Genomic DNA, 27,832 nt, shown 5'->3' with positions numbered 1-27,832 from the left:
CACAGAGAAAGTCCTGTCCCCCCTGGTTTTAAGTCTCGTCTTAAGCACCACGAGCTGGAGCTGGCCCTTGGACCTCAGTGCATGCACTGTGGGGTCAGTCCATTCAAAGCTTTGAAAACCAACAACAAAATCTTAAAATCAATTTGAAAATGAACAGAGAGCCAGTGCAAAGACAGAAGGATTGGGGTAATATGTTCATGTGTTTTAGCCCATATTAAAAGTTATGCCGCGGCATTCTGGACTAACTGCAGACGTGAGAGCGCTTTATGGCTGACGCATGAGTAAAGTGGGTTACAGTTGTCCAGACGACTTGAAATAAAAGCGTGTACGACTTGCTCGAAAAGGTAAAAAGATGAAAAAGTTTTTACTTTTTTTTAATGAACCGTTTTACAAAGATGATAAAATCCCGATTTTAAAACGCCATTGATCTGTTTGTCAAGTTTAAAATCGCTGTCTATGGTAAGGCCAAGGCCGGTGACTTTGGGACCCACATCATCTTTGAGGTCAATGAGGACACTTCCAAACATCATCATTTCTGTCTTTCCCCTGTTTAGTTTTAAAAAATTCTGGGCTAACCAATCTTTGACGTCAGACAGTCAGTCGAGTGCTGTAATTAACGTGTGTCGCTCTGTTATTAGGAAATTACAAATACTATAATCAAAAACATGTTTAGGAGAAACTGGAAATAGTAATTGAGTTTCACTAGCTGTGCACACTTGCATAATGGAGGGGATTCACATTTTAGTGTCTTTGTCTTTATAGAAGTGACCGAAAGATCCAGGTTTTTTAAAATTTTTTATTTTTTTTTTATAGGAAACATGTGAGATGCATACCGTCTTTACCATGCAGGTTGCTGTATTTGTCACTCTGTAGTCTTCTTGAAATTAAAAAAAAATAATAATGTTACACTTTTTGAAGACATTCTCCTTCTCTGCAGAAACTTATCTTACAAAAGCAAGAAAAGCACGATCGTACATATAAACAAGTGGTGCCAGGCACAATAAACCCCCCCACACACATATTTTAGCTTATTTTGGCATCGATCCAGCTGATGTCATCGTGTCTATGCGTGTGATGATGTCAGCATATCAATTGCTTCTATCTTTGTGCCAGGTTTGAAGTAAATTGGAACAAAATTTATGTTTTTATAGACTTTTGAAATTTTGCCCATTATAAATAAATGGGACAAAAAAAAGATTTAAAAAAATCATTTAAAATTTGAACTTGGACCTACTTGTCACAAAATGTAACCACATCTATTCTGTGTCACTGGCAATCTATAAACCCAATTTGGTGTAAATTCAACCAATGGTTTTACCGCTAGAATGAACAAACAAAGAAACAAAACCGAGCCAAAAACAATGCCTCCCCCCGGGGTGCCGGGGTGGGATAATAAAATATTCAACAAAGAATGCAGTCTACTTTTGCTTTAAAAATATATGCATTATACAGTACTAGCAGCATTGTACCCGTGGTGCCATTGTACAATAGCAACCTCCCGCACAACCTCCTGTGGTGCAACAGCAGCATTGCACCCATACGCCCTCCTGTGCTGCAACATCAGGACATGCGTCGGACAAAGAACACAGAACGTCCATTATAGTAGGATAATCAGTACCATAATTATCAGTTTGAAATTTCTTACAGTTCTACAGAAATATTTTATGTGGAAGGAAATAAACTCAACATTGGCAGGTTTTCACTGATGTAGACGCTGTGTTTTACTGAGAAGCTCTGAATGTAAACAAAGTCCACAAGGAGATGTAAATACTCTGTCTTCATTGATTTCATTCTAACGCCACTATCCCTTCAGTCTGTTTGTATTATATCTGTAAATCTGTACATTTATTCAGCTTGTTTGTGTCAAATCAGAATGTTTAGATACATGATGACAAGAAACCGTGTCCTTCAGTTCTTTTTACGTCATGTAAATACAACAGGCTTTTTGTTTGGACTTGCATTGTAGCTCCTTCTGATGCCGTCAGCCTCCTTTCAAGCACTACGATTGTTTCTAGTTTCTGTTCTGTGCTGTAGTTCGTGCTGTGCTTTTGACCGATAACACAAACGCGTAGCTCTCATTGGTGTTGGACTTTATAATCAGTTGTGATGTCGCCTCAGGTGAGCGCCCGTGGCTCGACATGTGCCTGACAGCGTACCAAGCCCAGGACGACGCAGGGAAAAACACAACATTCTACCAGATCTGCAACACCGCCATGGCCAAACCCCAGTCTGCAGCGTATGAACCGGCATGACATAAAGGGAGGTCAGAGGTCACAAGAATCCTGAGGCATGACTTATTATTTGTAAATTATTTTAATTTAATGTGGTCAGTTTTTTAATAGTTTTTATTTGTATTGACTGTGTGAAACAAATTTAATGTACATAAAGTGTAAAAATATTTAGACAGCTTATGGCATTTTTAACCTTGTTACTGTTTTCTCTTTTTCTTTGTCAAAATAAAATTTAAGCCTGGAAATATTTTTGATTCTGGAAGAGGTTTTTGTGGTTAAAGTAGAAAGAAAACAAGACAAGATGGTGATTTTTTTTCCCAAAGTAAAATTAGGGGTGTTGTTTCATTATCAGCATCAGGAATCAGTCTATCACCAGATGATCCCAGTCTGCTATCTGTGCAGGCGTAGGGACAAGAGAGAGACCTGGGGAATGATGGGTATTAAAGTTTATCTCTCTAATGGAGGGGTTTTTTGTTTGTTTGTTTGTTTGTTTGTTTGTTTTAATACTTTATTTACAGTTTTTAACTTTACAAAAACTCTACAAAACATCCCACAACAAAGAAACATACAAACGTATAGGCTTCCAGACAGTTATAAACTATGTAAATAGACTTACAGAAATAACACAGTTGCAGTAGTAAAAGTAAAGCAAGCACCCTGTGAAAAGTTGAGTCAGGCATCACACCTGACACTGGGTGAGGAAGGGTCCTCAGATTCCCTCAAATCTGTTCTGTTCGTTGGGTTTGTCAGTCACAGTTGTTCCATTTGAGTAACTGAGCGGAGCCAATGAGCAAAGGTGGGTGGAGTGGTAGACTTCCAGGTTAGGAGAATATGTTTCTTAGCCTCCACCATCCCTAGGTGCAGAACAACCTGTGTGTCATGCAGAGGATCAGAAGTCTGAGCAGAGCATCCAAGGATGGCCAGGTCACAGTTGGGCTGAATGGACAGCTGCTCAAATATAGCTGACCAAAACTTCTGGAATTTAGGGCAGAACCAGCAAAGATGTGCTGGTGAACCCTCAGTAATATGACACATACAGGAGACACAGATGAGAAAATAAGATTTAGCTTAGTTTTAGAGCAGGGGTGTCAAACTCAGGGGCCACATACAACCCAATATGACCTGCAGTGGGCCGGATGATTAAAATAATAACACAATAATACAAAAATAATATCAATTCCAAAATTTATATGTCTAATTTCTATGTTTTAGAGAGAAGAAAGTAAGATTATATTATCAAATTTTTCACATCCTTTAAAAAAATGTGGAAAAACATGAACAACCATGACCAAAATGAAATGTATTTAGAAAAAAAGTGCAATTTTAACAATTTATGCCATTATTTGGCCTCAGCTTCTCATTTTCACATGTTCAGTACAACTTACAGATCACAGTGGATCTACAAATACACAAAACATTTAATAACAGACAGAATATTGGTACAATTACTCTTAATTCTATTAAGACATTTCAGGTTCATATTTGTTCAGGTTGTTCACATTTTTTGTAAAAGGATAGTTTGTAAATGTTAACATTTTTGTGTAATTTTACTTTTTTTTTTTTTACACTAAAACAAAGAAAAATTTGTGGTTTTCATTATTTATAGGTTATTATGATAGTATTTTACTGGTCTGACTCTGACCCACTTTAGATGGAACTGACCTAAAATTATTTTGACATCCTTGATTGTTAATATCTTCAGTGTAATTTTTGGGTTTCACTAATTCATCCCGTGGGCTGGACTGGACCCACTGGCGGACCGGTTTTGGCCCCCAGGCCGCATGTTTGACACCCCTGTTTCAGAGTAATGCAATCTGTGCACCACCTTGTACTGAGTTTACCTCTAACATGAGTTATTGGAGCAGCAATGGACCTGAGACAGTACCTCCTCCCAAAGTTTTACAGATATTTCAGAGTTCAAGTGATGGACTTTTTAAAGCTACATTTACACTAGTATACTTGTGTCATTGTGGATTTTTTTTCTGTATCTCAGGGTTTGTACAGGTGCTTGAAATCCTTGAAAATGTTTGAATTTCAATGTTGTGTTTTCAAAGTCTGAGAAGTGCTTGAATTTTAGTTTAAGTGCTTGAAAGTGCCTCTATTCTAACTGATGTGATTTTTAAAAAATTATTTTTACCTCCGCCAAGGAGGTTATGTTTTTGCCAGGGTTTGTTTGTTTGTTTGTTTTTTGTTTGTCTGTTTGTCTGTCCGTTAGTGTGCAACATAACTCAAAAAGTTATGGACAGATTTTGATGAAATTTTCAGGGTTTGTTGGAAATGGGATAAGGAAGAAATGATTACATTTTGGTGGTGATCGGGGGTGGGGGGGCCCACGGGGCCCACGGGGGGGCCCATTTCCAACAAACCCTGAAAATTTCATCAAAATCTGTCCATAACTTTTTGAGTTATGTTGCACACTAACAGACAGACAGACAGACAAACAAACCCTGGCAAAAACATAACCTCCTTGGCGTGGGGGGGGGGCCCACAGGGGGGGCCACTGATCAGCCTTGGCGGAGGTCTGCGCTCTCCGAGTGCTTCTAGTTTGTTTGTTTGTCTGTTTGTTTGTCTGTCCGTTAGTGTGCAACATAACTCAAAAAGTTATGGACAGATTTTGATGAAATTTTCAGGGTTTGTTGGAAATGGGATAAGGAAGAAATTATTAAATTTTGGTGGTGATGGGGGGGGGGGGGGGGGGGGCGCAGACCAGAAAATTTCATCAAAATCTGTCCATAACTTTTTGAGTTATGTTACACACTAACGGACAGACAAACAGACAGACAAACAAACAAATAAACCCTGGCAAAAACATAACCTCCTTGGCGTGGGGGGGGGGCCCACGGGGGGGGCCACTGATCAGCCTTGGCGGAGGTCTGCGCTCTCTGAGTGCTTCTAGTTTAATTTTAAATCTGCCAGGTTAGATGCCAAGCCAAAGCTACTTACAGAGAAGTGATACATTTGGAAAAATAAAACTTCATGTTAAAAAAGAAAATGAGCAGGTGCACTCAGGTCGACTCCAGGTACATTTTTATTTTAATCTTTGGGTCGGTGTGAGTGTGTCTGAAGAACATCAAGTGGCTTCCCTTTTTTTGGGCGACATTTTGTGTTCTTTAATTTCTAAACTTTTTGCTATCATGAAGCACTTACAATCTTCCTTCTCAGGATCTTTTCTTTCTGTCTGTTCCTAAAGTTAGAACTGAACAGGGGAAAAAGGCCTTCAGATTTGCGGCTCCATTCACCTGGAACGAACTACAAAAAGACCTGAAACTTAAAGATCGGGTTTCGCTGGACACTTTTAAGAGGATGTTGTATGACTTAGAGATGGAGACATCTGGCTGCAGATGTTTTGTCTGACGCACTTTAGCTTCATCTCATGGGCACTTTCAGCTAAGCTGACTTTGGAAGGTTTGACATGACTGTGTTTTTATGTATTGAAAACTTGTTTTTGTTTTTATGTAGGAAAGTTTGTGTCTGTAACTATTTAATGTACTGCTGCCTGTCTTGGCCAGGAAACTCTTGGAAAAGATATTTTTTATCTCAATGAGGTTTTCCTGGTTAAATAAAGGTAAATAAATAAAATAATTTTAGATGGTTATAGCATAATCCAATGTACATCGTGATAAAAAGTAACAAAAATAATGAGAGTATGTATTTCTGTAGATATGTATTTTACCTCAGTGATAAGGTGCTGTGCAGGAAAAATTTGAAAATAACCTTTAAAGGTGTTTGAATTTGACCTTGAAAGATGTCTACAAACCCTGAGTATTATACAAGTAGGCCAACTCTTTTTTTTTTTTCTTTAACTGTATGAGCTCACTACTTTTGTTGATTAACCCTTTCATGCATAGGTCACTACAGTGGACAGTTACTCTCCAGCTGTTTTCTTGTATTTTAATGGGTTTTGATGTTTTAGTTCCATATCAGCCAACACAGTGAACACTTACGCACCATCCCATACACTGACATTCAGACCATTACTGTAACTTTACTGTTCTTGATCAACCTGATCTGCACTAGTATGTTTGAGTGTAAATCAATTATTTGTTAGACAAGAAGGTTGTTTTTTTTTTTGCATATTATCTCCATGAAGAGAGTAATTACTGGCATTAGAATATATTCAAATGTGAGAAGACATCAGATTAGCAGCATCAAAAATGTTTTATTTCATTGTTTTCATATCACTTTCTGATATTTGGTTGTAAACACATGTTTCTTTACTTCAAAAATTAAATGCATGGATATTTTTGTAACTCCATAGAAAAAAAAAACTCAATCGCATTGTTTTTTTCATGCCTAAGGAGGAATAAAAACACTGAAGAAAAAAATCTTGACTGAGGTTCTCACAGTTCATGCATGGAAGGGTTAATGCATTGTTTCAACGCTGAAAACACCTGTTTTTGTCAGCCAATGAAAAGTTGACTTTGTAGAGGTACAGTATGTGGTTCTAACAGAACAGTGACACTGCCTTACATTAAACTATAAATAAGGTAGTTTAACCTTAACAGTAAAACTAATTCTGCAGCAGTCAAATGTATCCAAATCCTCATGTGTTATATATAGTAGAACACTGACAGACCATTTAACCACATGGACAATGATCTTCTTTTTATTTTTATTTTTTTTCATGTTAAGACATTATCAGCCTCAGAGATTAAATGTGCTAAATCTTACATATTTTAATAAAATGAAAACAAATGACACAGTGCTGGTCAGCTGATGTGGATCACCACTGTCACTGTCTGCTTTATAATACTCCAGTCCTCCTGCAGGAAGTGGAGAAGAAGAGTACTGCACCAGGTTGTGCGTTAGGTGGCGCACAGGATCTATGGAAACTTCCTTTGATATCTAGCTGTGACAGTTTGCGATCTGTTTTAGAGGCACAGTGACATTTAACTGCAATAGTTCAATCCTAATTTTCCAGTAAATATCAGGGACAGCCTTCAGTTCAAGAGCTCAACTGTGACATGGACAATAATAACGGTCTGGTTTGGGTTTAAACAGGAATCCAAGATGATTTTGACTGATTTTTCAACTTGGTGAGGCGTAAAAACTTTTATGTAAATATATAATTAATAGTTTTCTAGACCGGAAACACCTATTTCAACTTCTAGATGTTCTGATCTATGATGTCCAATAAACAGATCAGAAGTGTGGGTTCAGTTTGACAGATGAGCCTCCCGTCCCCGCCTCCCTCCTCCTCCCTCCTCCTCCCCCTTCCTCCTCCTTCCTCCTCCTCCTCATCCTCGCGGGTCCTCTCTCCCCTCAGACGGACCTCTTCGTCTTCTCCGACCCCATTCCGTCCCGGTTCCAACCCGGCACCCGAGCCCTCCGGTACTGCTGTCCGTACTGGACCTGTCCCGGGTACAACTTGGTCAGTCTCTTGGATCCAGTTTTTCTCCTTCAGCTGTGGAAGATGTGAAGGGTTTAAGGTCCAGGTTTAAGGAGGTTTCTCCGTGGCCGTGGCGGGTCTCCCTGGGGATGCCTGCAGCCTGGAGCCGCACTGGGACGCACCAGAACCAAACAGGTTCACTACTTTTACGCAACACAGTGAAGGAAGTACAGGTTTTGTGGCAGCTCTGAGTTCAGATTTGCGCTTATTTGTGTGATTTCCAGAAACCAGACATGGATGTCTTATGTTGGCTCCTCCACCAGTTCTATCGCACGGGTTAAATCCACCCACACCATGCTGCTTCCACTCCTCAGGTTTCTGTGCTTGTGGCTGTGCAGTGAGGCCGTAGAAACTCAACTCAACTGGCAGAAAACAAAGACGACTTTCAGCCATCATTATGAATCCACCACCGTTGACTGGAATGCGCAGAGCCAGAGATGGCGCACAGTCAGTGGTATGGACAATAGGGTTCAGCACGGTGCCAGTGCGCAGGCCTTGCGGTTGGATACTGTAAACCCCGCGCACTCGGAGCAGCTGAGGACACGGATTCCCCAACACGGCGTGCGTAAAAGCGACGCGCAAACCGAAACGCGGCACGTCCATACCGGGAAGGAGGTTTTACGCACGGATGGAAACCTTATCCAAAAGCTGCGGACAGATGGATACACACCAGCAGACATCCAGACTGAACCCCAGCATGGACGGAACTCCAGTATGCAGAGGCAGAGGCAGAGACGCAGCGTCCAACACGAACGGGCAAAGCGCAGCGAGGATGGAGCGCAACCTGTGGTCATGGCGCAGGAACAAGACGCAGAAGCCCCCTTCGGACTGAACACCAGCGACTATGAGGAGGAGTACATACTGCCGGATTTTCCCGACAGCACCCCGTTTTCACCGGTGGACACGCGAATAAGACGCAAGCAGGTGAAGAACCCTTTCTACCCGGTGACCGCGGAGTCCTACGGGGCCTACGCGGTCATGATCACCGCCGCAGTCATCTTCAGTGTGGGGATCATTGGGAACGTGTCGATCATGTGCATCGTGTGTCATAACTACTACATGAGGAGTATCTCCAACTCCCTGTTGGCCAACCTGGCGCTCTGGGATTTTGTCATCATCTTCTTCTGCCTGCCACTCGTGGTCTTCCATGCGCTCACCAAGGACTGGCTGCTGGGAGAGCTGTCCTGCAGGATCATTCCATACCTGGAGGTGAGGGTGGGACACCAAAGTTCTCTGGTAACAGTGGGGAGCATGTTTTAGTGATGAGCACCTGAACTACACACATCTGAAAGTCAAGTGAGATACTGAACTTATGCAAACATGTACTGCAGGGGTGTCAATAAAATAATAAATGTGGTTCAGTTCCATTTACAGGGTGGGGAAGCAAAATTTACAATGAACATTTAGTTGTTTTTTCTCAGCAGGCACTACGTCAATTGTTTTGAAACCAAACATATATTGATGTCATAATCATACCTAACACTATTATCCATACCTTTTCAGAAACTTTTGCCCATATGAGTAATCAGGAAAGCAAACGTCAAAGAGTGTGTGATTTGCTGAATGCACTCGTCACACCAAAGGAGATTTAGAAAATAGTTGGAGTGTCCATAAAGACTGTTTATAATGGAAAGAAGAGAATGACTATGAGCAAAACTATTACGAGAAAGTCTGGAAGATACTATTAAAGAAGAATGGGAGAAGTTGTCACCCGAATATTTGAGGAACACTTGCGCAAGTTTCAGGAAGTGTGTGAAGGCAGTTATTGAGAAAGAAGGAGGACACATAGAATAAAAACATTTTCTATTATGTACATTTTCTTGTGGCAAATAAATTCTCATGACTTTCAATAAACTAATTGGTCATACACTGTCTTTCAATCCCTGCCTCAAAATATTGTAAATTTTGCTTCCCCACCCTGTAAAGTGGGTCAGACCAGTAAAATATTATCATAATAAACTATAAATAACGAAAACCACCATTTTTTCTCTTTAAGTGTTAAAAAAAAGTAAAATTACACAAAAATGTTAACATTTACAGACTAGCCTTTTACAAAAAATGTGAAAAACTTGAACAAATATGAACAACCTGAAATGTCTTAAGAGAATTTTGAGAGTAATTGTACCAATATTCTGTCTGTTATTAAATGTTTTGCATGTTTGTAGATCCACTGTGATCTGTAAGTTATAATGTATGTGTGTAAATGATAAACTGTGGCAGAATATTGTTAAAATTACACTTATTTTTTCAGTTTGTTCATGTTATTCACATCTTTTGAAAGGATAGTTTGTAGATGTAAACCTTTTCATAATGTAAATTTAATTTTTTCACTCCAAAATAGAGACAGTTTGGAGGTGACATTATTTATATATTATTATGTTATTATTTTACTGGTTCGGCCCACTTCAGATCAAATTTAGCTGAATGTGGCCCCTGAACTAACATGAGTTTGACACCCCTGATGTACTGTATAACATAACATTAGCCTCAATCAGTAAGTCAGTCTTTCCCAAATGGGGGTACTTGGAAGAACTTTAGGGGTACTTGATATTTAAAAAAAAAATTAAAAAAATACATTAAATAAATCATCATGTACTGAATCCAAAATAAATAATGAGAATTAATGCTGAAACATAAAACACAATAAATACATTCATATAATAGTTTTATTGTCAATCATCTTGTTTAAGCTTTGGTAACATTTTAAGAACATTTAGATGAGTTTATTTGAGTAATTAAGTCATTCTTTTTGGTTGATGAAAGGTTCAATTCATTTATTTTTCTTATCAGTGAAAGAGGGCACTTTTCGGTTTATATTTTGCACGCAACATTTACTTGTAAAATTGTGTTATTTTTAATATATTACAGTTAAATATATGTTTGTTTACAAAGTTGCAAAAAGAAAAACAGACATCTTTGGCACAGGAACAAGTTTTGCCAATTTTTTTAACCTCCTAAGACCCAGGAAATGTCTGCAAAGTGCAAGCTTTTTTTGTTTTTTTATTAAATAGGTGCCTATATTGGAAACATCATGATGCAACAGTTTTTTCAGATGCTGTTTTTTTTTTTTTTTTTTTTATGGAATGTCCTTTGTGGTGGACAGTTTTCTTTCCTTTTTTTTGTATAAAGTTGTGAAACTCTTGTCCACAAATGTGAACAGAAAACCCATAGCTGGGTCTTAGGAGGTTAATCAATAATGCTGAGTCGAGAATTGGGGGTACTCGGTTAAAAAAGTTTATTTTGGGGGTACTCCACTGTAAAAAAGTGTGAGCACTGGCCTAAGTTGTACACTACATGGACAAAAGTATTGGGACACTTTGAATCCAGGAGTTTCTCTTCTAACAGGGGTCTGGGATACAAAACAATACTAATTGTTTAAATTGTTACATTTGCTTCCAAAATGCCTCAAAGATGTTTTTTTACTTAATTTCTCTCATCACTCATTTTCTCTTTTTTTTTGTTTGTTTGTCTTTTTTATCCATGACTAAAAGTTTAAATGTTCTACCTCTAAATTTCTAAAATATTTTTCATGCTCTGACTGTAAATAATAATTGTCTACCACACCTAACCATCTACTTTCTTCACATCTCATTTAAACTTCTAGGAAATATTAATGTTTATAACTTTACTATATTGGGACACATCATGGCCACATGTGTAAGATGTCCTGTTCATGCTGATTTGACATATAAACATCAATATTAATAATCAATATGATAATTATTACAATATATAACTATATAATGAGATTTGTCATTATTGTTTTGTATCCCAGACCCCTGTTTGAAAAGATGCACCTAAATTCAATGTGTCCCAATACTTTTTAGGCAATTATGCTGTGAGACTAACGATATAATGTAAACACACGATGATCCCACAATATAATCCATTGTTACATATTAAACTTACCAAAAGTGTGCAAGAAAGTAAAATTAATGCAGCTGTTAATATCTACAGCAGGAAAATGCAACATACCTGTAAATGTAACCGTAAAATGAATCATGTGCACATACACCGTCTGGATTTAACTCAGTAAATACTGTAGGTAAAAGTGTTCCTTAGGATGATTACTGCAGTCATTAATATGTTTCACTTTTTTAACTCAAACTGATGCAGTGAGTAGTTTCTCATTTCTTAAACAACCATCAGTTTGATAGAGAGCATATAAACTGGACTGTGTTTCAATGGGAAAAGGTCATGTGATCTGATGAGTCCAGATTGACCCTGTTCCAGAGTGATGGAGGCGTCAGAGGGTGAAGTGATTACCCATCATGCCTTGTGCCTACAGTACCATTCTGTGGGGGCAGTGTTATGATCTGGGGTTGATTTAGTTAGTCAGGTCAAGGTTCAACAACATAATGTGTTTTAAAAAATGGCTGAAATAAAGGCTGTGACGTTAGGGTGAGGGTTCATGTGTGAAGCATACTCAAAGACCAGAACTGTCCAATAAAATATTAGAGTGTGGGACTTTTTTGGTGTGTTTTTGTCACAGTAAAACCCTGACAGGAACCATTTTACTGCACAATGACAGCTTTTAGTATTCATATGTTTAGTATATTTTACAGATAATACTTTTGCTTAAATATTTACCTCAGGTTTTATTTTAAAGTGTCATGTTATGAATATTTTGCTTGTTACAGCGTATTTTCAGTGAGTTATAAGTACCGTACAGGGTGGGGAAGCAAAATTTACAATGAACATTTAGTTGTTTTTTCTCAGCAGGCACTACGTCAATTGTTTTGAAACCAAACATATATTGATGTCATAATCATACCTAACACTATTATCCATACCTTTTCAGAAACTTTTGCCCATATGAGTAATCAGGAAAGCAAACGTCAAAGAGTGTGTGATTTGCTGAATGCACTCGTCACACCAAAGGAGATTTCAAAAATAGTTGGAGTGTCCATAAAGACTGTTTATAATGGAAAGAAGAGAATGACTATGAGCAAAACTATTATGAGAAAGTCTGGAAGATACTATTAAAGAAGAATGGGAGAAGTTGTCACCCGAATATTTGAGGAACACTTACGCAAGTTTCAGGAAGTGTGTGAAGGCAGTTATTGAGAAAGAAGGAGGACACATAGAATAAAAACATTTTCCATTATGTCAATTTTCTTGTGGTAAATAAATTCTCATGACTTTCAATAAACTAATTGGTCATACACTGTCTTTCAATCCCTGCCTCAAAATATTGTAAATTTTGCTTCCCCACCCTGTAAGTATAAGGCTTGAATACTTCTACCACTATTGCTGATTTACACTAAAAGACAAAAAGAAGAGCTGATTTATTCTAAGCAGTTATTTGCAGAATCAGCTGGTCTGTGGCTTTAAATCAGGTTTAATGTGACTGAATATAAATGCTTCTTAATACGATGAGCTTCACATCAGACTGCAGAACACTAAATGACACCTGCTGGACATGTGGCCTTGTGCTGACCAATCAAAGTAGAGAAAAGGATTAAGGAAGAGTCTTGGAGACTGAGATTAGACCACAACGACCCCCCTCTGTAAGGACCTGACTCTCCTCTTGAAAACTGGGTGAAGGAGGGCTGATCCAGATCTGGATTTATACAGAGTCTCTGTTGAATTCCATAGTTGATATTCCTGTCATATTTCTGTTGATTACTTCAGTTTTCTTTAATCTGCCTGTTATTCCTAGTTCCAAAGTTTGTGGTTGTGACTTTATTGTGACAGACAGCCTGCTCCACAAACAAATAATTTTCCCAGCATGCATTGAAAGACCTTCAATAGTCATGATCTCAATATCATGAGCATCAGTCCTGGACTAGATGAATGGTTTCTAACTCCAGCACATGAAGAAAAACAATGTGACAGTAACAGTGAACTGTCCACAAACCTTTGAAAAGTGTTTTTTCATTCATTCATTCATTCATTTTCTGAACCCACTTCATCCTCACTAGGGTCATGGGGGTCGCTGGAGCCTATCCCAGCTACTGGGTGGTGGTTTATTTATGTTGAATTTCATATTTTTGGGGATACCATAATTATTCGTTCCACAATTACAGATTTTTAACTTCCTCTTGTGAGTGTTTCTTCATTTTTCCATGTCAGTGATTGAACATAAACCCAGTCAAAAGGTGTAACGTTTAATTCATGAACTATAGATATGTTTTTACTTATAATCACTTGTGTCTGAGATGCAGATGTTATGTTGGATGGAGTTTGTTTTCATTGGTGTTTATATGTTTGTTGGTTTCTCTGTCAGTAGTATTATACTAAAACTACTGCACTGATTTTCATGGAACATAAGGGTAGGAAACTGGCCAAGGTGGAGCCATTTACAACCTTGGAAGGTTTTATTTTTTTAATATCTTTGCAGAAATGGGCATTTGTTTGTGTAAGTAGACTTTAGGGCTTTAGCAGAGGTAAGCCCTTCTGCTTATTGTTATAGATGTTGTTTATTAAACCATGTTAAATGGTACATACTTACAGAGTCAGTCCTGCAGGTCTGAGGTCAGTGCTGTGGTCTCCTCTAACAGTTTAATGGAGCATAAGCGCACAGAAACAATAAGAGGATTACATGTCATGGGGTGGTCGACCCCCAACACACACATACACACCCAAGCTTATGTTTCTATCACTTTCATGGCGACATTAACCTACATTGATTTCCAGGAGACTTATCCTGACCTGAACCATAACCACAGTCTGCCTAAGCTTAATCTAAATCTAAACCTAAAGCAAGTCCCCTATAGTCTCATAGAGTAACCCTGTACTGTACTATGTATGAATGTGTGTTCAGGTGTTATGACGGTGTCGAGGCGCTGAGCTGGAGTTGTTTCTTCAGTAAATCATGATGATTATATGAAGTTTTAACTGCAGTTGGACACAGCTTTAACCCTTTAATGCATGAATTATGAGAACCTTAATCAAGAGTTTTGTTTTTTTTTTCCCTGAGTGTTTTTTTTTTCCTCTTTAGGCATGAAAAAAATTGAACATTTTTTATGAACCTAATTTTCATGGAATTCCAAAAATGTCCACTCAGCTGGACACCATGCATTTAATTTCAGAACCAAAGAAACATGTATTTACTGATATACTGCATCAAAACTAGGAAATAAAAACATGTTTAATGCTGCTAATCTGATGTTTTCTCACATTTTAACATACCTGCATGAAGATAATATGCAAAAAAAAAAAAAAAAACCTTTACAATTGAATAAAAATTACCAGTTTTTTTACACTCAAACATGTAACTGCAGATAAGGTTTATCAAGAACAGCAAATTTACTGTAATGGTATGAATTACAGTGTATGGGATGATGCATAAGCATCCAATGTGTTAGCTGATATGGAACTAAAACAACAAAATCCATAAGAGAACACCTTTGAACAGCTGTCCACTGTAGTGACCACTGTGCATGAAAGGGTTAAGACTGTTTGAAGTTATCCATGGTTCCTCACAGGTCACTATCAACCTGTAGCTGGAAATGTTTGCAGATAATCTCCAGTAATCTAAAGTTTTCAACATGGTATTTAGGTTTCCTGAAAGTGTTTCTCAAAAAAAAAAAAAAAAGACAATAACCATCTATGTCTTCTACAGAGTCTACCATGTTTGTCAGAATGGACAAACCAAACGGTGATCCTCATTTCTGGTTGCAGTCTGCGTCCTCACCACCAGATGCCTCTGTATCCTACACTCTGTCCCTGTCAGAGTGATCAGTTTGTTGTTATTTGAAAGTTGACTTTACAAAGTATATGTTCACTGTCATCCTCTGGTTCCAGGTTGCATCTCTTGGGGTCACCACCTTCACACTCTGCGCTCTGTGCATCGACCGTTTCCGCGCTGCCACCAACGTGCAGATGTACTACGAGATGATTGAGAACTGGGCGTCCACCACAGCCAAGCTCGCCGTCATCTGGGTCGGCGCTCTGCTGCTGGCGTTGCCTGAGCTGCTGATCCGACAGTTGGTGACCGAGGATGGAGACCCGCCTGACGTGACGCCCTGTGAACGCTGCGTGGTGCGTATCTCCACTGAGCTCCCGGACACACTGTATGTCCTTGGACTCACCTATGACGGCGCACGTCTGTGGTGGTACTTCGGCTGCTACTTCTGCCTGCCGACGCTCTTCACCATCTGCAGCTCCCTGGCCACCGCGCGTAAGATCCGCCGTGCAGAGCGTGCATGTGTCCGTGGCAGCAAGAAGCAGATCCAGCTGGAGAGTCAGATGAACTGTGCTGTGGTGGCGCTGGCCATCCTCTATGGTTTTTGCATTATACCAGAGAACATCTGCAACATCCTCAGCGTTTACATGGCAGCTGGCATTCCCAGGAGAACCCTGGACATCCTGCACCTGGTCAGCCAGCTGCTGCTGTTCTGTAAGTCTGCAGTGACGCCGGTGCTGCTGTTCTGTCTGTGTCAGCCGTTCACCAGAGCCTTCCTCGACTGCTGCTGCTGCTGCTGTGACGAGTGCGGCCCGGCTCGTTCCCCCGCCACCGCCAGCGACACTGAAAACGAGTGCACCACCACCGAACTGGAGCTCTCACCTTTCAGCACCATCCGCATGGAGGCGGCGTCCACCTCCGCTGCCTACACGGCTGTGGGAACACACTGCTGAGGTTAAAGGTCACAGATCAGTGTTAGGATGGGCCCAGTGGGGGTTCGACTGGTGGACACACTGACATACTGGGCTTTGAACTCCACACTTTTAGAACTTGAGTGGAATTGACCCAAATATCAGTGTCACTGTCCATCCAGCCACTGTTTACAGAGTTTATGTATGAAAACACACACAGTTAGACTATATCATTTATTTAGTCTTGTACGTAACTCACCATTATCAAATTACATCTGCACCGTCACATTTTTTTGTTACATTTTACAGAAGCTGAGAGCAGACATGGGTGCTATCCATTTTTTAATCCACTATCCCAGGGGTGTCAAACTCATTTCAGTTCAGGGGCCACATACAGCTTAATATGATCCAAAGTGGGCCGGACCAGTAAAATGATATAAATAATAGGATAAGAACTTATGAATAATGGCAACTCCAAAGTTTTCTCTATGTTTTTGTGTGAAAAAAGTAAAATTCCACAATGAAAATGTTTACACCTATGAACCATACTTGAACATAACATGAACACTATGAACAACCTGAAAATTCTTAAGAAAAAAAGTGCAATGTTAACAAAATTACGCCTAAGTTGATCATTTATACATGTGCATCACAACTTAAAGATTTAGTAACAGGCAGAATATTGTATAAAATTCTATATACTTCTCTTAAGACATTTCAGATTGTTCATATTTGTTCAGGATATTCATATTTTATGTAAAAGGATAGTCTGTAAATGTAACTTTTTTTCGACTTTAACTTTTTTTATACTTAAACAAAGAGGAAAATTGGCAGTTTTCATTATTTATAGGTTATTATGATAATATTTTACTAGTCTGATCCACTTTAGATTGAATTGACCTAAAATGATTTTAACATCCTTGATTATTAATATCTTCAGTGTAATTTTTGTATTTCACAAATTCATCCTAGGGGCCAGACTGGACCTTTTGGCGGGCCGGTTTTGGCCCCTGGGCCACATGTTTGACACCTGTGCACTATCTCAATCATATCCTTAAAATCAGTCTTGATGTCTGGTGAGCGCTGTAACTTTTCAACAATGACCAAGAATATTTCTTCAGTTTTTGATATTTGTTTCCAATATCGGTAGAAACACAGCTGTTTTAACACGTTACAAACTAGTGTTTATTCAGTTATTGTAAGTGTCACTTGAAAGATTATATTGAGTTCAATGTTTCCTGCAGATAAAGCTCACATTTTTTTGCACAGCAGACCTGCATGTGCTCCATGGAATCCTAAAGAAATGATATAATATTTAATATTATTATAAAATTAATATATTGGGCATTTAATACACATTGTTTACTTGTGATTAGAACTGAGATTTCCTTTGGTTTGACCATAAATTGTCATTTACAGAAAGGATGCAGCTGCTCTCAGTCTCTGTGGTGTAGTTTTTTTGTTTTTATTTTATTTCCAGTTGTTTTCTTTTTGTGTGAGTGCGAGTCAGTGGGATGTACAGTAATATATTGAAAATGCAGATGCTGTGTTATGTTTCGCTGTTGATGTGAATCAGTTATGGCTGTTAGAGTTAGTGTTTCTTCACTTTTCTTTGCAGAAACCTCCACCGTTCTCAGTCTGTCATGTAATTTGATTTTTTTTTTTTAGCCACACAGGAAATGTCACTTTAATTAAAAAATATTTTAAAGTAGTTTTATTTACCTGGTGTGTATTTAAAAGTGGATGACATGGGAAAGAGCACATACAGCACACATGGTCAGAGGTAGTTGTGGGGGTAGAAAAATGTGTCATAATGGTCACAACTTCTATCACTTGGTAAAGAAAACATAAATCCGTGTGTTAGTTTTACTCTACACTCCATTTTTACCTGTTGCTCATTTTCACTTTACAAATGTATGTCATGTAATCTGAAGTTGACTGTAGAGCTTAGTGTTAGAGAAGCTGAAAAACTGTTTGTCTGCTGAAGAAAACAACACAGACATGTCCAGAGAACATGGAGCAAACAGAAGAAAAGACAAGAAGCAGAGACAACACCCATCACAGGACACTGCTGCTATTGTTTACAGTTCAGACTCAACACGTCCTCTTACACGTACAGTTACAGTTACAGTTACAACGCACTGAACCGAGCTGACAGAAAACCACCAGTAAAGGATTCTCTCGTTAGTTTTATCTGCACAAATAATTGATCGAAAGAAAATAGCAGTCAGCCTATTTGCTGTGTCACGTTCAACACAACTCAGCTGGTTTTTCTCTCACCATCAGCAGCGCCGCCGCCCAGCCGGGAGCACACAGCATACCATTGTCCTCGCCTCCCGTTGTTATGACGACCAAGGGAGTCTGCCTCTTACAGCACTACAGTACCGCTGACAGCACACCAAGGCTCATTTATTCAGAGAAAAGTTGTCATTAAGCATTTCTGGTCTGAACCAGTGTGGTGTGGAGGCTAAACAGTACAACATGGCTGTTAAATATGTGCTACTGTTTGATTTAGTGTCAACAAGAAGAGGAATAATTCACAACTTTAAAAGTATGAAGTCTTAAAAGTCTACCTGTTGACTTTTATCCTATCAGCATCTATATTATAAAAGCCAAGTGGCCTCTTTGTGTATGTGTCTCGGGATTCACACAAAATCCAGAAAGAGCTGACTGCTGCAGTTTGTCGTACTTACGTATTTTTGGTCAAGGAACAGACTAGTGAAAACGACAAGTTGATAGGACCAGTACTTTGGGAGATATTAGTAATTTTGGAATACAGTAGCCTTACAATCACGTTGCTATGCCAAGAATGCTTTGGCGGTGACTGCTGGACAAATTTGGTACAGCATGCACAAATACGCAACAGCATAAAAACTACCACATCTAGAACCTGAGGATCACCATGGGTCAACGCACTAGAGGCTAGTGGGGATATATTATCAGTTATAGCATTAATGTGCATGAAAGGCCATTTGTGTAAAAGATTTTCTGCAAAAACGACATTCAAATGTGGAGGAACAGAAATATTTGATATACCTTAAAGGGGTCATATTTTGCTAAACCCACTTTTATTAGTCTTTGGTACATTTCTTTTTGTATTTGGACCCTAATAGTTCATAAAGTTTGAATTTGAACCCTCCAGGTGCTGCAAGGCTATCTTTATATTCATTTTGGCAAAAATCCAGTGGATTTCTACAACTCGTTTTAATTCCTGCTTAATTTGTTACGTCTATAAATAGTTACGTCACGACGGTTACACATATAAGGTCAAGACTTCCGACAAACATTTCTCTGAGTACGACATAATTGTTTGTCAGCAGCAGCGGTTGTAGTCCATACTGAAAATATGTCCAAACTTCGAGACCATTACCTAAAATGTTCAGTTGTTGGTTGAACAGGACAGACCTGGAGGGGATGGGGTGTGAAGTGGCTCATTTGCATTTAAAGGGCCAGCGCTCAAAACGACCTTTCTAGTGTCATTACTCATAAATAGGGTTGAAGATGGACCTGCGGAGTTGAATTAATGAAGAATTAAGACCCAAGCATAGCATTTACAGTTTATGTAGACCACAGGGAAATGATTGAAAATGAATAATTCAATTTAAAAAAGCAAAATATCACTCCTTTAAATATTAGCATGTTGACATGTAAACACACACTGACAAACTGTTTGTGGCCAATGAAGGACTTAATGAATCATGTCATTTGTACATAAGACAGGTTGAGCTCTTTACATCAAATAATAATAATGCAGGATAACAAGTAGCACTTTATGCATAAGTTACTGATGCAGACGCAGACACATTTAGAACAGGCAACAATATGCAGTAAACAAGTCAGACACTGCAGACCGTTCACTGCTTAGATCATATCCACCACATTGAATACAACTACTACTGTGTTGTAAATGCCCCCAGTGGAACACAGTGAGGTAATAGTCTGATGTTTTCATTTGCGAGCTCTTCAGATGGGAAAAGTAACCAGAAAAAAGTGACTGTTCCTCAGCTGTTGATTGGGACAGGTCTTTGATATCACTGGGCGTTAAAATGATATCTAACAGGACACAATTTTATATGGTTAACTCACAAACTCTCCAAGATATTCCTTTTGCATATGGTCTCCCATATGTTACCACCTTCATCTCCTGGCTGTGTGTCACTAAACCATTTAGTTACAAGTAGCTGAATGGCAAAAAACTGCTCATGGCAACATCCCACCTGTAGTTTTGAGTCATAAAACATGATTTTTATAACAGTTCCAATATTTCTAAATGGACCGTATCACAACATCCAGTCTGTCAGAGGGGTTTCATTTAATGTCTCTGAAGCTCTTTGGCTGGTTCAAAGCATTTACAAAGTAATTTTTGGTCTGAAAGGAACTGGACAGATACCTGGAAGGTGTGTTCACTTCTCATTGGAAACCCATGACAGTATTTCTGAACATTTGTTGATGCTGTCTCTTTGAATAAACTGCTGAATGTGACATGAGGGTTGAGTTGTTTTACATCACTGAAAATAATACGATGAAATATGAATTTGTTTTTATAGCACCAGCACTCTGAATAATTACATAACATTCTTGTTTAATTGTGTTCAGAGGAGACTCTTTGTCTTCAAACCACATTCTTCTCTAATCACCGTTTGGCTTTGATTTGCTCTCTGGCTCCAAACCTCTGCGCCCATGTCTTTTGTAAATGAGGATGGCAGCCCCCATCGCTGCTCCAGTAATTAGACAGCCCCATTCATTTAGAAACAATGAGGCGACGGGTACACAGAGGCTCTGCTGCTGAACAAGCTGCTCACTGATCTTCTCCCAAATGCTTTCAGCACTGTTTTCTGGGAAGAGACGGACGTCCTGGGAGGGCTGGGATCATTGCCACTGATTGGTGGAGAGCAGCCAGGCCTCCACGGTAACCAGAACCATCAATCTGGTACTTTCAGGTCACATACTTGCAGATTTTTATGCTGGAATATATTAAAATTTGATAACATCATACACAAGCATACAACAAAAACCACTGTGAAACAAGCTTTAATTACAACAAAGAGCCAATTAGCCTCATCTGAAACGACTTTAACCACCAGTCTACTGAGACTAAGAAGATTCTTTGATTTAAAAATGAGATTTTTCATTTCATGTTTGTCTTGATGATGGGAGTGACAACTCATAAACAGGGTTCCTACACATTTTCCCTTTTCAGACTGTACATTCAGACCATAGTTGTGGTCAGAGTACAGATGTCAGATAGTCAGATGTTTGTTATGTTCATTTACTACAGGGTCAGTACTTGTGGTTCTTCTCAGTCTCACGTTGGGTTGAATCCAGACTGTGGTTCTGGATACAGACGATGGTCTGACAAGATGACAGTGTTTCTGCTCTTACATTAGGTTACAGTTCCCTTCTCACATATGCTGAAGTTGTTGAGTAACTTTACACAATGTTTACATGTAGGTTTCTCTTATATCTGCACTCCTTGACCAGTCAGGAGAGTGGGAAGTTTTATGTTTTTTATTTTGTTTTTTCAGAAAACCTATATTTACTGATTGTGGAAGTAAGTTCACACACTCACTGAAGTTCCTTTCCTTTTCTTTCTTTCTTCTTTCTTTCTTTCTTTCTTTCTTTCTTTCTTTCTTTCTTTCTTTCTTTCTTTCTTTCTTTCTTTCTTTCTTTCTTCTTTTCCTTCCTCCATTCATCCTTTCCTTCCTTTCTTCCTTCCAACATCCTGTAATTGGCCAGATGGTCTGAACTACGTAAAAGTGACAGCAAATTTTGTTCGTATCAGTCTAGAGAGTCTGAAAGTCCAAAGAATGTTGGCATGAAAGCACAATGAGTCTGTAAAAGATCAGAAAGTACTGAAAATAAAGCTAGCCCCAAAAATACACCAGTCCCAGGTGGCCAATAGGTGTCTTATTTTTTCAAATTAAATAAAATTGACATTTTTTTTAGTTTTTAATAACTTTATGTTCTTATTATTGTATTATATGCTTTATTTGACATGTAATCCTCATTTAGATTGAAATTTCACATGGTCAGTTAAGTGTTGATTTACAAAACAAGACAAACCAATAAGCAAATGTTTTTAAATGGATGCACAACGTTACCACCTTTATTTTCTGTTCTTCACAGACTAAATTAGAGGGAATCTGTCACGAGCTATATTGTGTTCAGTTCAACAGTGGGAGTTTTCTATGTCTGCAGAGCTACTTTTTTCTGTCTGCAGTGTTTCAGTGCTCCTGCTGTTAACCAGTAGTGACTCTGCAGAAGCCTCTCATGCCCCGAGGTGAAGGGATTTAATGAAGTCTTACTGCAGCTGCTGTCAGAGAGCTGCGCTGATCTGATTCAGTCTAAAGCCTCCCTGCAGACGTCTGCTGCAGCTCCTTGTGCAACCTCCTCACATCCAATACTTTTCAACATGTACCAAACTGAACCTCTGCAGCCTGGAGTGTTGTCTCCTCAGACAGTCTGCCGCTGAGTCACAGCCAGAAACAAAGGACACTAACTTCCGACTGTTTTTAAAGTTGCAACAGAGGAGGAACGTTGATCATATTATATTGCTTAGATACTTTATTTCAGTAAAAGTAGAAATGCTCCATTGCAAATAAAAATCCTGAATCCAAAATGTTTTATTGTTAAATCTGCAGATGCTGAAATCAGGGGAATGCATAAAACTGATAATACATACCTTCCTTCTGCAGCTCCAGCCTCTCAGTCCAAATAAAATACATCAAAGCCAAGAGAAAACATCAGATCCAGTTTTCTAATCTGTGTAGAGTAGTAGAATCACATCAGACTCAGAATTACAGCTGTTAATCATGCATTTAATCCTTAAATGTCTGAAAACACCTCAAACCTCTGCACCTATTCCTTGACTCTTTTCATCCCAGTGCATGAAAGGTAATTATGGAATTTTACCAAAAAATGACACAAAAACTATTCCACACTGAAGCTTTAAAGGGTACCTGTAGTTAATTTTCAGTGCAAGCTATTTCAGAATATCACATATTATACTAACGGTTCCATCAGGTAAATTTCATCATAGCCTGTTGTCAAGTACGTTGAGTCGTTGATTCCCTGGGCTGCAATGGACTGGTCATTGACCTTGTGCAGCAGACACCAGTCTAAATGATATTATTGGATCAAATAAGTAACCATTTACACCCATTTCCTCAAAATCGTTTGCTTCTTGAATACGTGCTTCCACTCAGTCTTGCTCACTGACTGCTGCTTGTTTACTCACACTCCATAACCCCAAATCAACATGGGTACGTCACTTTGGCCATGGCTGCTCCCATAGCTTCTGCCCCCGCGTGTAATTCACGTAATAAAAAGGTCAAGTGAGACGCATTTATGGGGATTTTTTCCTGATTTCCCACCTTTCTTGCTTAAAAGTAATACACAAAGCACAATTAATATAGTAAGTATGACCAGTACAGGTTCACTGTAAGTAAAAGTTTAGTATTATTAACTAGTATCAACAAAATGTACTTTAAGTCTCAAAAGTAAAAATATTCATATGCAGAGTGAATGTGATATCATGGAGTATTGCATTATTCTGTTTTTACCAAATTAATTTAATGTTGTAGTGAATGTTGAGACATATTTAGATACTTTGTATAATAGATATATACCTCATGTTTGTACTTATTTAAATTTATGTAAGTGCCACTGCATGTTGCTACTAATTAACTGTTACCTGTTCGTAGTAAGGTGGAAAAAATAAGCCAAAATAATAAAACAAAACAAAAAAACACTAAATCTAAACTTTATGAAAATGATACATGCACACAAATAAAACACATTAAATATACTCGATGGAATGATGTCCAAACTAGCATGTGGAAAAAGAGTAAAAGCAAGCAATGAGAGAAAAAAACGTTTCACTGAGAAAAAATACAGTTTCTGGTCTTTGACACATTTTTTCAAACATGAGAAAGAATCTTGTTCCGTTAACAATGACCTTTGGTTTCTGCGTCCAGTTTGAGAGCCAAGTGAAATATAATTATGTGTAGAAATGTGAATGGGGAGAGAATCTGTGGGTTTGTCCGCCCAATTACCACAATGAAAGGACCTTTCAACAAACTGTTTGAGTCAGCGTTCATAATGTATGTGCTGTGACAGAAAACAGAAGCTGGAATCGTTCAGCAGATCACAGCCCGCCTGTTGTTGCCGGGAGCAGATTTCTAATTGCATTCCCCCTGATGGTCTTGGGTGAAATATGGGGAGGGGACAAACACAAAGGGGGAGAATTCCCTCAGTGAAGCATCGGTTTGGGCAGTGGGGTGTTCAATCACAGCCGGTGACCTAGAAATGCTGCTGCAATCCCCAACAAAAGAGGAGAATCAGGACAATAAGGCTCTTATTCTCTGTGGATGGCAGCTTCCATCTGACAGAGCAGATTATACAGGCAGGAGGCCGAGCAGAGCCAGGCCAGGCCGGGCCGGGCCGGGCCGGGCTGACAGACGACTGAGGGTGACGGCTCCACCAGGAAGAGGCTGCAGCTCAGCCAGCAATCAGCTGTTTGGGTGTTTTCATCATCTACGCTGTATGTTCACAGTGGGAGGCCTCAGGATGGTGACACTGCTCCAAAACTCTGTAACTGAACCTGAACCTACAGATTATAAAGAAAACCTCCTTCAACACCCATTTGAATGTTCAGTCAATCTGATGATTTACATCCTGAGACCCAGGAATGTATTTTTGTCCACTGTAAGGGACAAAAGTTTGACAGTTTTACTTAAAAGAAGTTGTCCATTGCAAAGGACATTCCACTAAAAAATAAATAAAAATAATTTTAAAAATGTCTCTGAAAATACTGTTACATTATGCAGTTTCCAATCAAGACAACTGTTTAATACAAAAAAGCTAAAAATGTGCACTTTCCTGGGTCTCAGGAGGTTGAATATCCAGATTTTGAACACCCTACTTAGAGTATATAGTGAAGTTCAACATATATATATATCCATAGCAGTGGTCCTGTGGTGTTAGACACTGCCCCCTGTTGTCTAATAACGGTGCTGCAGGTTTGTCAAAATCTATAATAAAAAGTTTTTGTTTCCCATTTAAAAAAAAAAAAGCAGATTTATCTTGGCTGCTTAAATGTATACATTTTTTATTGAAATGATCAATGATCCATCCGATGAACACCACATGATGATTGATGTTCATTAAAAAAGTTACTTCAGATCATATTTTCAAACAACCAGGGAACAGTTTGAGGCACTTCAAACATCGTTCATTGCACACATTAACAACCATAGACCAACAAATGCTAAACAACAACTGGCATTGAGCTGAAAGTGAGTATTTTACATAGATGTTTAGATTCCAAATGAGCTGTTTACACTCTTACTAACTATAGTGACTGTTTAGATGCTTACTTAAAGTGTGAGTGATTGTAAATTCTTGAATGTGTTAATGTCTGGGGACTGATTCTTTGTTGCTGTGAGGGGTGTATTTATCATTTTATGTGTACGATGATTCCAGATATACTATATAATGAATACAGATATAACTAAGCAAAGGCTAGTTGCTGATATTTTCACCTTACATAATTATAAATATTGAAAAAAGATAGTAAAAGTGACCTTCTGTAGGCCATTTTGTATATTTAATTTCTATACTATAACTTCCTGTTATCTGTAGTTTTGTTCATCTACAAACTGCTCTTCTTTTGCACTGGCTTGAAGCTTCCCCCTGAGGTAGAAGTACCTCATCATCCTCATTACTTTTCTTTTTAGGAGCATAACAGGCACAGTCATGACAGGCTGGGAATAGCAATTTGTCAACTTCTGTAATTTTTTCAACGAAATGAGTGAAACAGATTCTACAATAGGTTTCAACCAAGCCTCCCTCATTCTTGTGGAGATGTTTTCAGCCGTTGTTTAATTTGTCAAACCAGGAAGAAACCCCAGACATGAAATATTCATCCATCCCACAACAGGCCGGCTGTTGATGAGGGCAGCGCTGTAACTCAAATACAGGATTCTTCTGAAAGACCAGCTGATGCCGAGCGGCGCTGAATATGGATGAGAGGACGTGAAATGAAGCCAAACATGAGTACGGACATAAAATCTCACTGTGCTGTGGAATTCAGTCATTCTCACAACTGGACAATGAATGTTTTCAGTGTTTCCGTACTGACATCCACACATTCCAGACAGTACAATGACATTTATCTTGTGGTCACTGTATATGTTTAGTTACTATGTTGAGTCATTAACCACTTTTTCCCCTACATTTTCAGCATTTTCACTATTTAAACCATACTGATACTTGTAATCACTAATCACTATAACTTTTTCTTTGTAAACATTAGTCCTCTTATATCTTTTAATGTTCTGACCGAGAATAGTGTCACAATTGTGATCCTTAACTGGGAACTGATGCAAAGCACCGATGCTTCCATCACAGTACATGTGTCGTTTAAGGTTTTCCACATAAATACCTACAATATTGAAGTTAATGCTGATCATATTTTGTTTTCAAATCAAAAGAAAAGCAAAGTTTTTGGTCAATGTCAGCAAAATGAGGATTTTCACAACCTCATCCAAGAGATGAATCTCTTTGACAAAGGCTTCTAGAAGTGTTTTGGGTTTTCTGTCAGACAGCAGACAGTTCATGTCCAGACTGAAGATGTCAGATTCTAAAGAGAAGAAGATGATCACACATTTCCATCAGTATTAATATTTTTTTGCTCCTCCTCGATTTGAGTTCAACTGTTGAACTATCCAGGAGGAGCAGTGCAGTTTTGTTCCGGACATGGAACCATGGACCATCTCTTTACCCTTTACAGGGTGTTGGAGGGGCCATGGGAGTTTGCCCATCCAGTCCACATGTGTTTTGTGGATTTGGAGAAGGCTTAGGGCCGTGTTCCCAGGGGCATCCTGTCGGGGGTGCTACTGGAGTACAGAGTGGATGGCCCCTTTTTAGCGACCATTCAGTCCCTGTACCGAAGGAGTACGAGTCTGGTCCACGCAGTCGGTAATAAATCGGAACTGTTCCCGGTGAGGTCTGGACTTTGCCAGGGCTGCCTTTTGTCACTGTTCTGTTCATAACTTTTATGGACAGACTTTCTAGGCGCTGCCAGGTGGTGGAGGGAGTCGAGTTCAGAGGTGGAAGGATCTCATCTCTGCTTTTTGCAGATGATGTGGTCCTCTTGGCTTCATCGAGCAGCGACCTCCAGCTCTCACTGGGGCAGTTCTCGGCCAAGTCTGAAGTGGCTGAGATGAAGATCAGCACCTCCAAGTCTGAGGCCATGGTCCTCAGGAGGGAAAAGGGTAGAGTGCCCAGTCCAGGTTGGGGAGGAAGTCCTGCCTCAGGTGGAGACATTTAAGTATCTTAGAATCTTGTTCACAAGTGAGGGTAGGATGGAGTGGGAGATCGACAGGTGGATCGGGGCGGCATCTGCACTGATGTGGACTCTAAACCAGCCCACTGTGGTGAAGAGGGAGTTAAGCTGAAAGGCAAAGCTCTTGATTTACCAGCTGATCTACGTTTCGACCCTCACCCATGGTCATGAGCTCTGCAATGACCATAAGAACGAGGTCACGGGTACAAGCGGCCGAAATGAGTTTCCTTCGCAGGGTGGCCAGGCTCAGCCTTAGAGATAGGCTGAGGAGCTCGGACACCCAGGAGGGACTCAGAGTAGAGCTGCTGCTCCTCCACATATAGA

At 39.2% G+C, this 27,832-nt stretch overlaps 2 protein-coding genes across 5 annotated transcripts in view; both read left to right on the top strand.

Annotated features, from left to right (window-relative positions):
* Positions 1 to 2,495, top strand: part of pot1 (protection of telomeres 1 homolog) — a 77,916-nt gene extending 75,421 nt beyond the window's left edge. For all 4 annotated transcript variants that reach the window (XM_030137625.1, XM_030137624.1, XM_030137623.1 and 1 more), the window contains exon 20: positions 2,119 to 2,495. In XM_030137625.1, the coding sequence (XP_029993485.1) occupies positions 2,119 to 2,252 (134 nt within the window). In that variant the 3' untranslated portion in view covers positions 2,253 to 2,495. The remainder of the gene's footprint in view (positions 1 to 2,118) is intronic.
* A 4,972-nt stretch (positions 2,496 to 7,467) lies between these two features.
* On the top strand, positions 7,468 to 16,509 carry LOC115421637 (prosaposin receptor GPR37-like). Its single transcript, XM_030137627.1, has 2 exons — positions 7,468 to 8,829; positions 15,370 to 16,509. The coding sequence occupies exons 1-2, from the start codon at positions 7,858 to 7,860 to the stop codon at positions 16,201 to 16,203; spliced, it is 1,806 nt and encodes a 601-aa protein (XP_029993487.1). The 5' UTR covers positions 7,468 to 7,857; the 3' UTR covers positions 16,204 to 16,509.
* The last annotated feature ends 11,323 nt before the right edge of the window (positions 16,510 to 27,832 follow it).

Source organism: Sphaeramia orbicularis, chromosome 6 (assembly GCF_902148855.1).
Source record: "Sphaeramia orbicularis chromosome 6, fSphaOr1.1, whole genome shotgun sequence".
NCBI classification, from domain to species: domain Eukaryota; kingdom Metazoa; phylum Chordata; class Actinopteri; order Kurtiformes; family Apogonidae; genus Sphaeramia; species Sphaeramia orbicularis.
The sequence above is the reverse complement of the archived record's forward strand: the minus strand, read 5'-3'. Positions and strand labels throughout refer to the sequence as shown.

Coding starts and splice junctions, on each gene's coding strand:
- LOC115421637 (XM_030137627.1), top strand. CDS start 7,858: ATGTCTTATGTTGGCTCCTCCACCAGTTCTATCGCACGGGTTAAATCC. Junction 8,830..15,369: donor GGATCATTCCATACCTGGAG/GTGAGGGTGGGA, acceptor CTCTGGTTCCAG/GTTGCATCTCTTGGGGTCAC.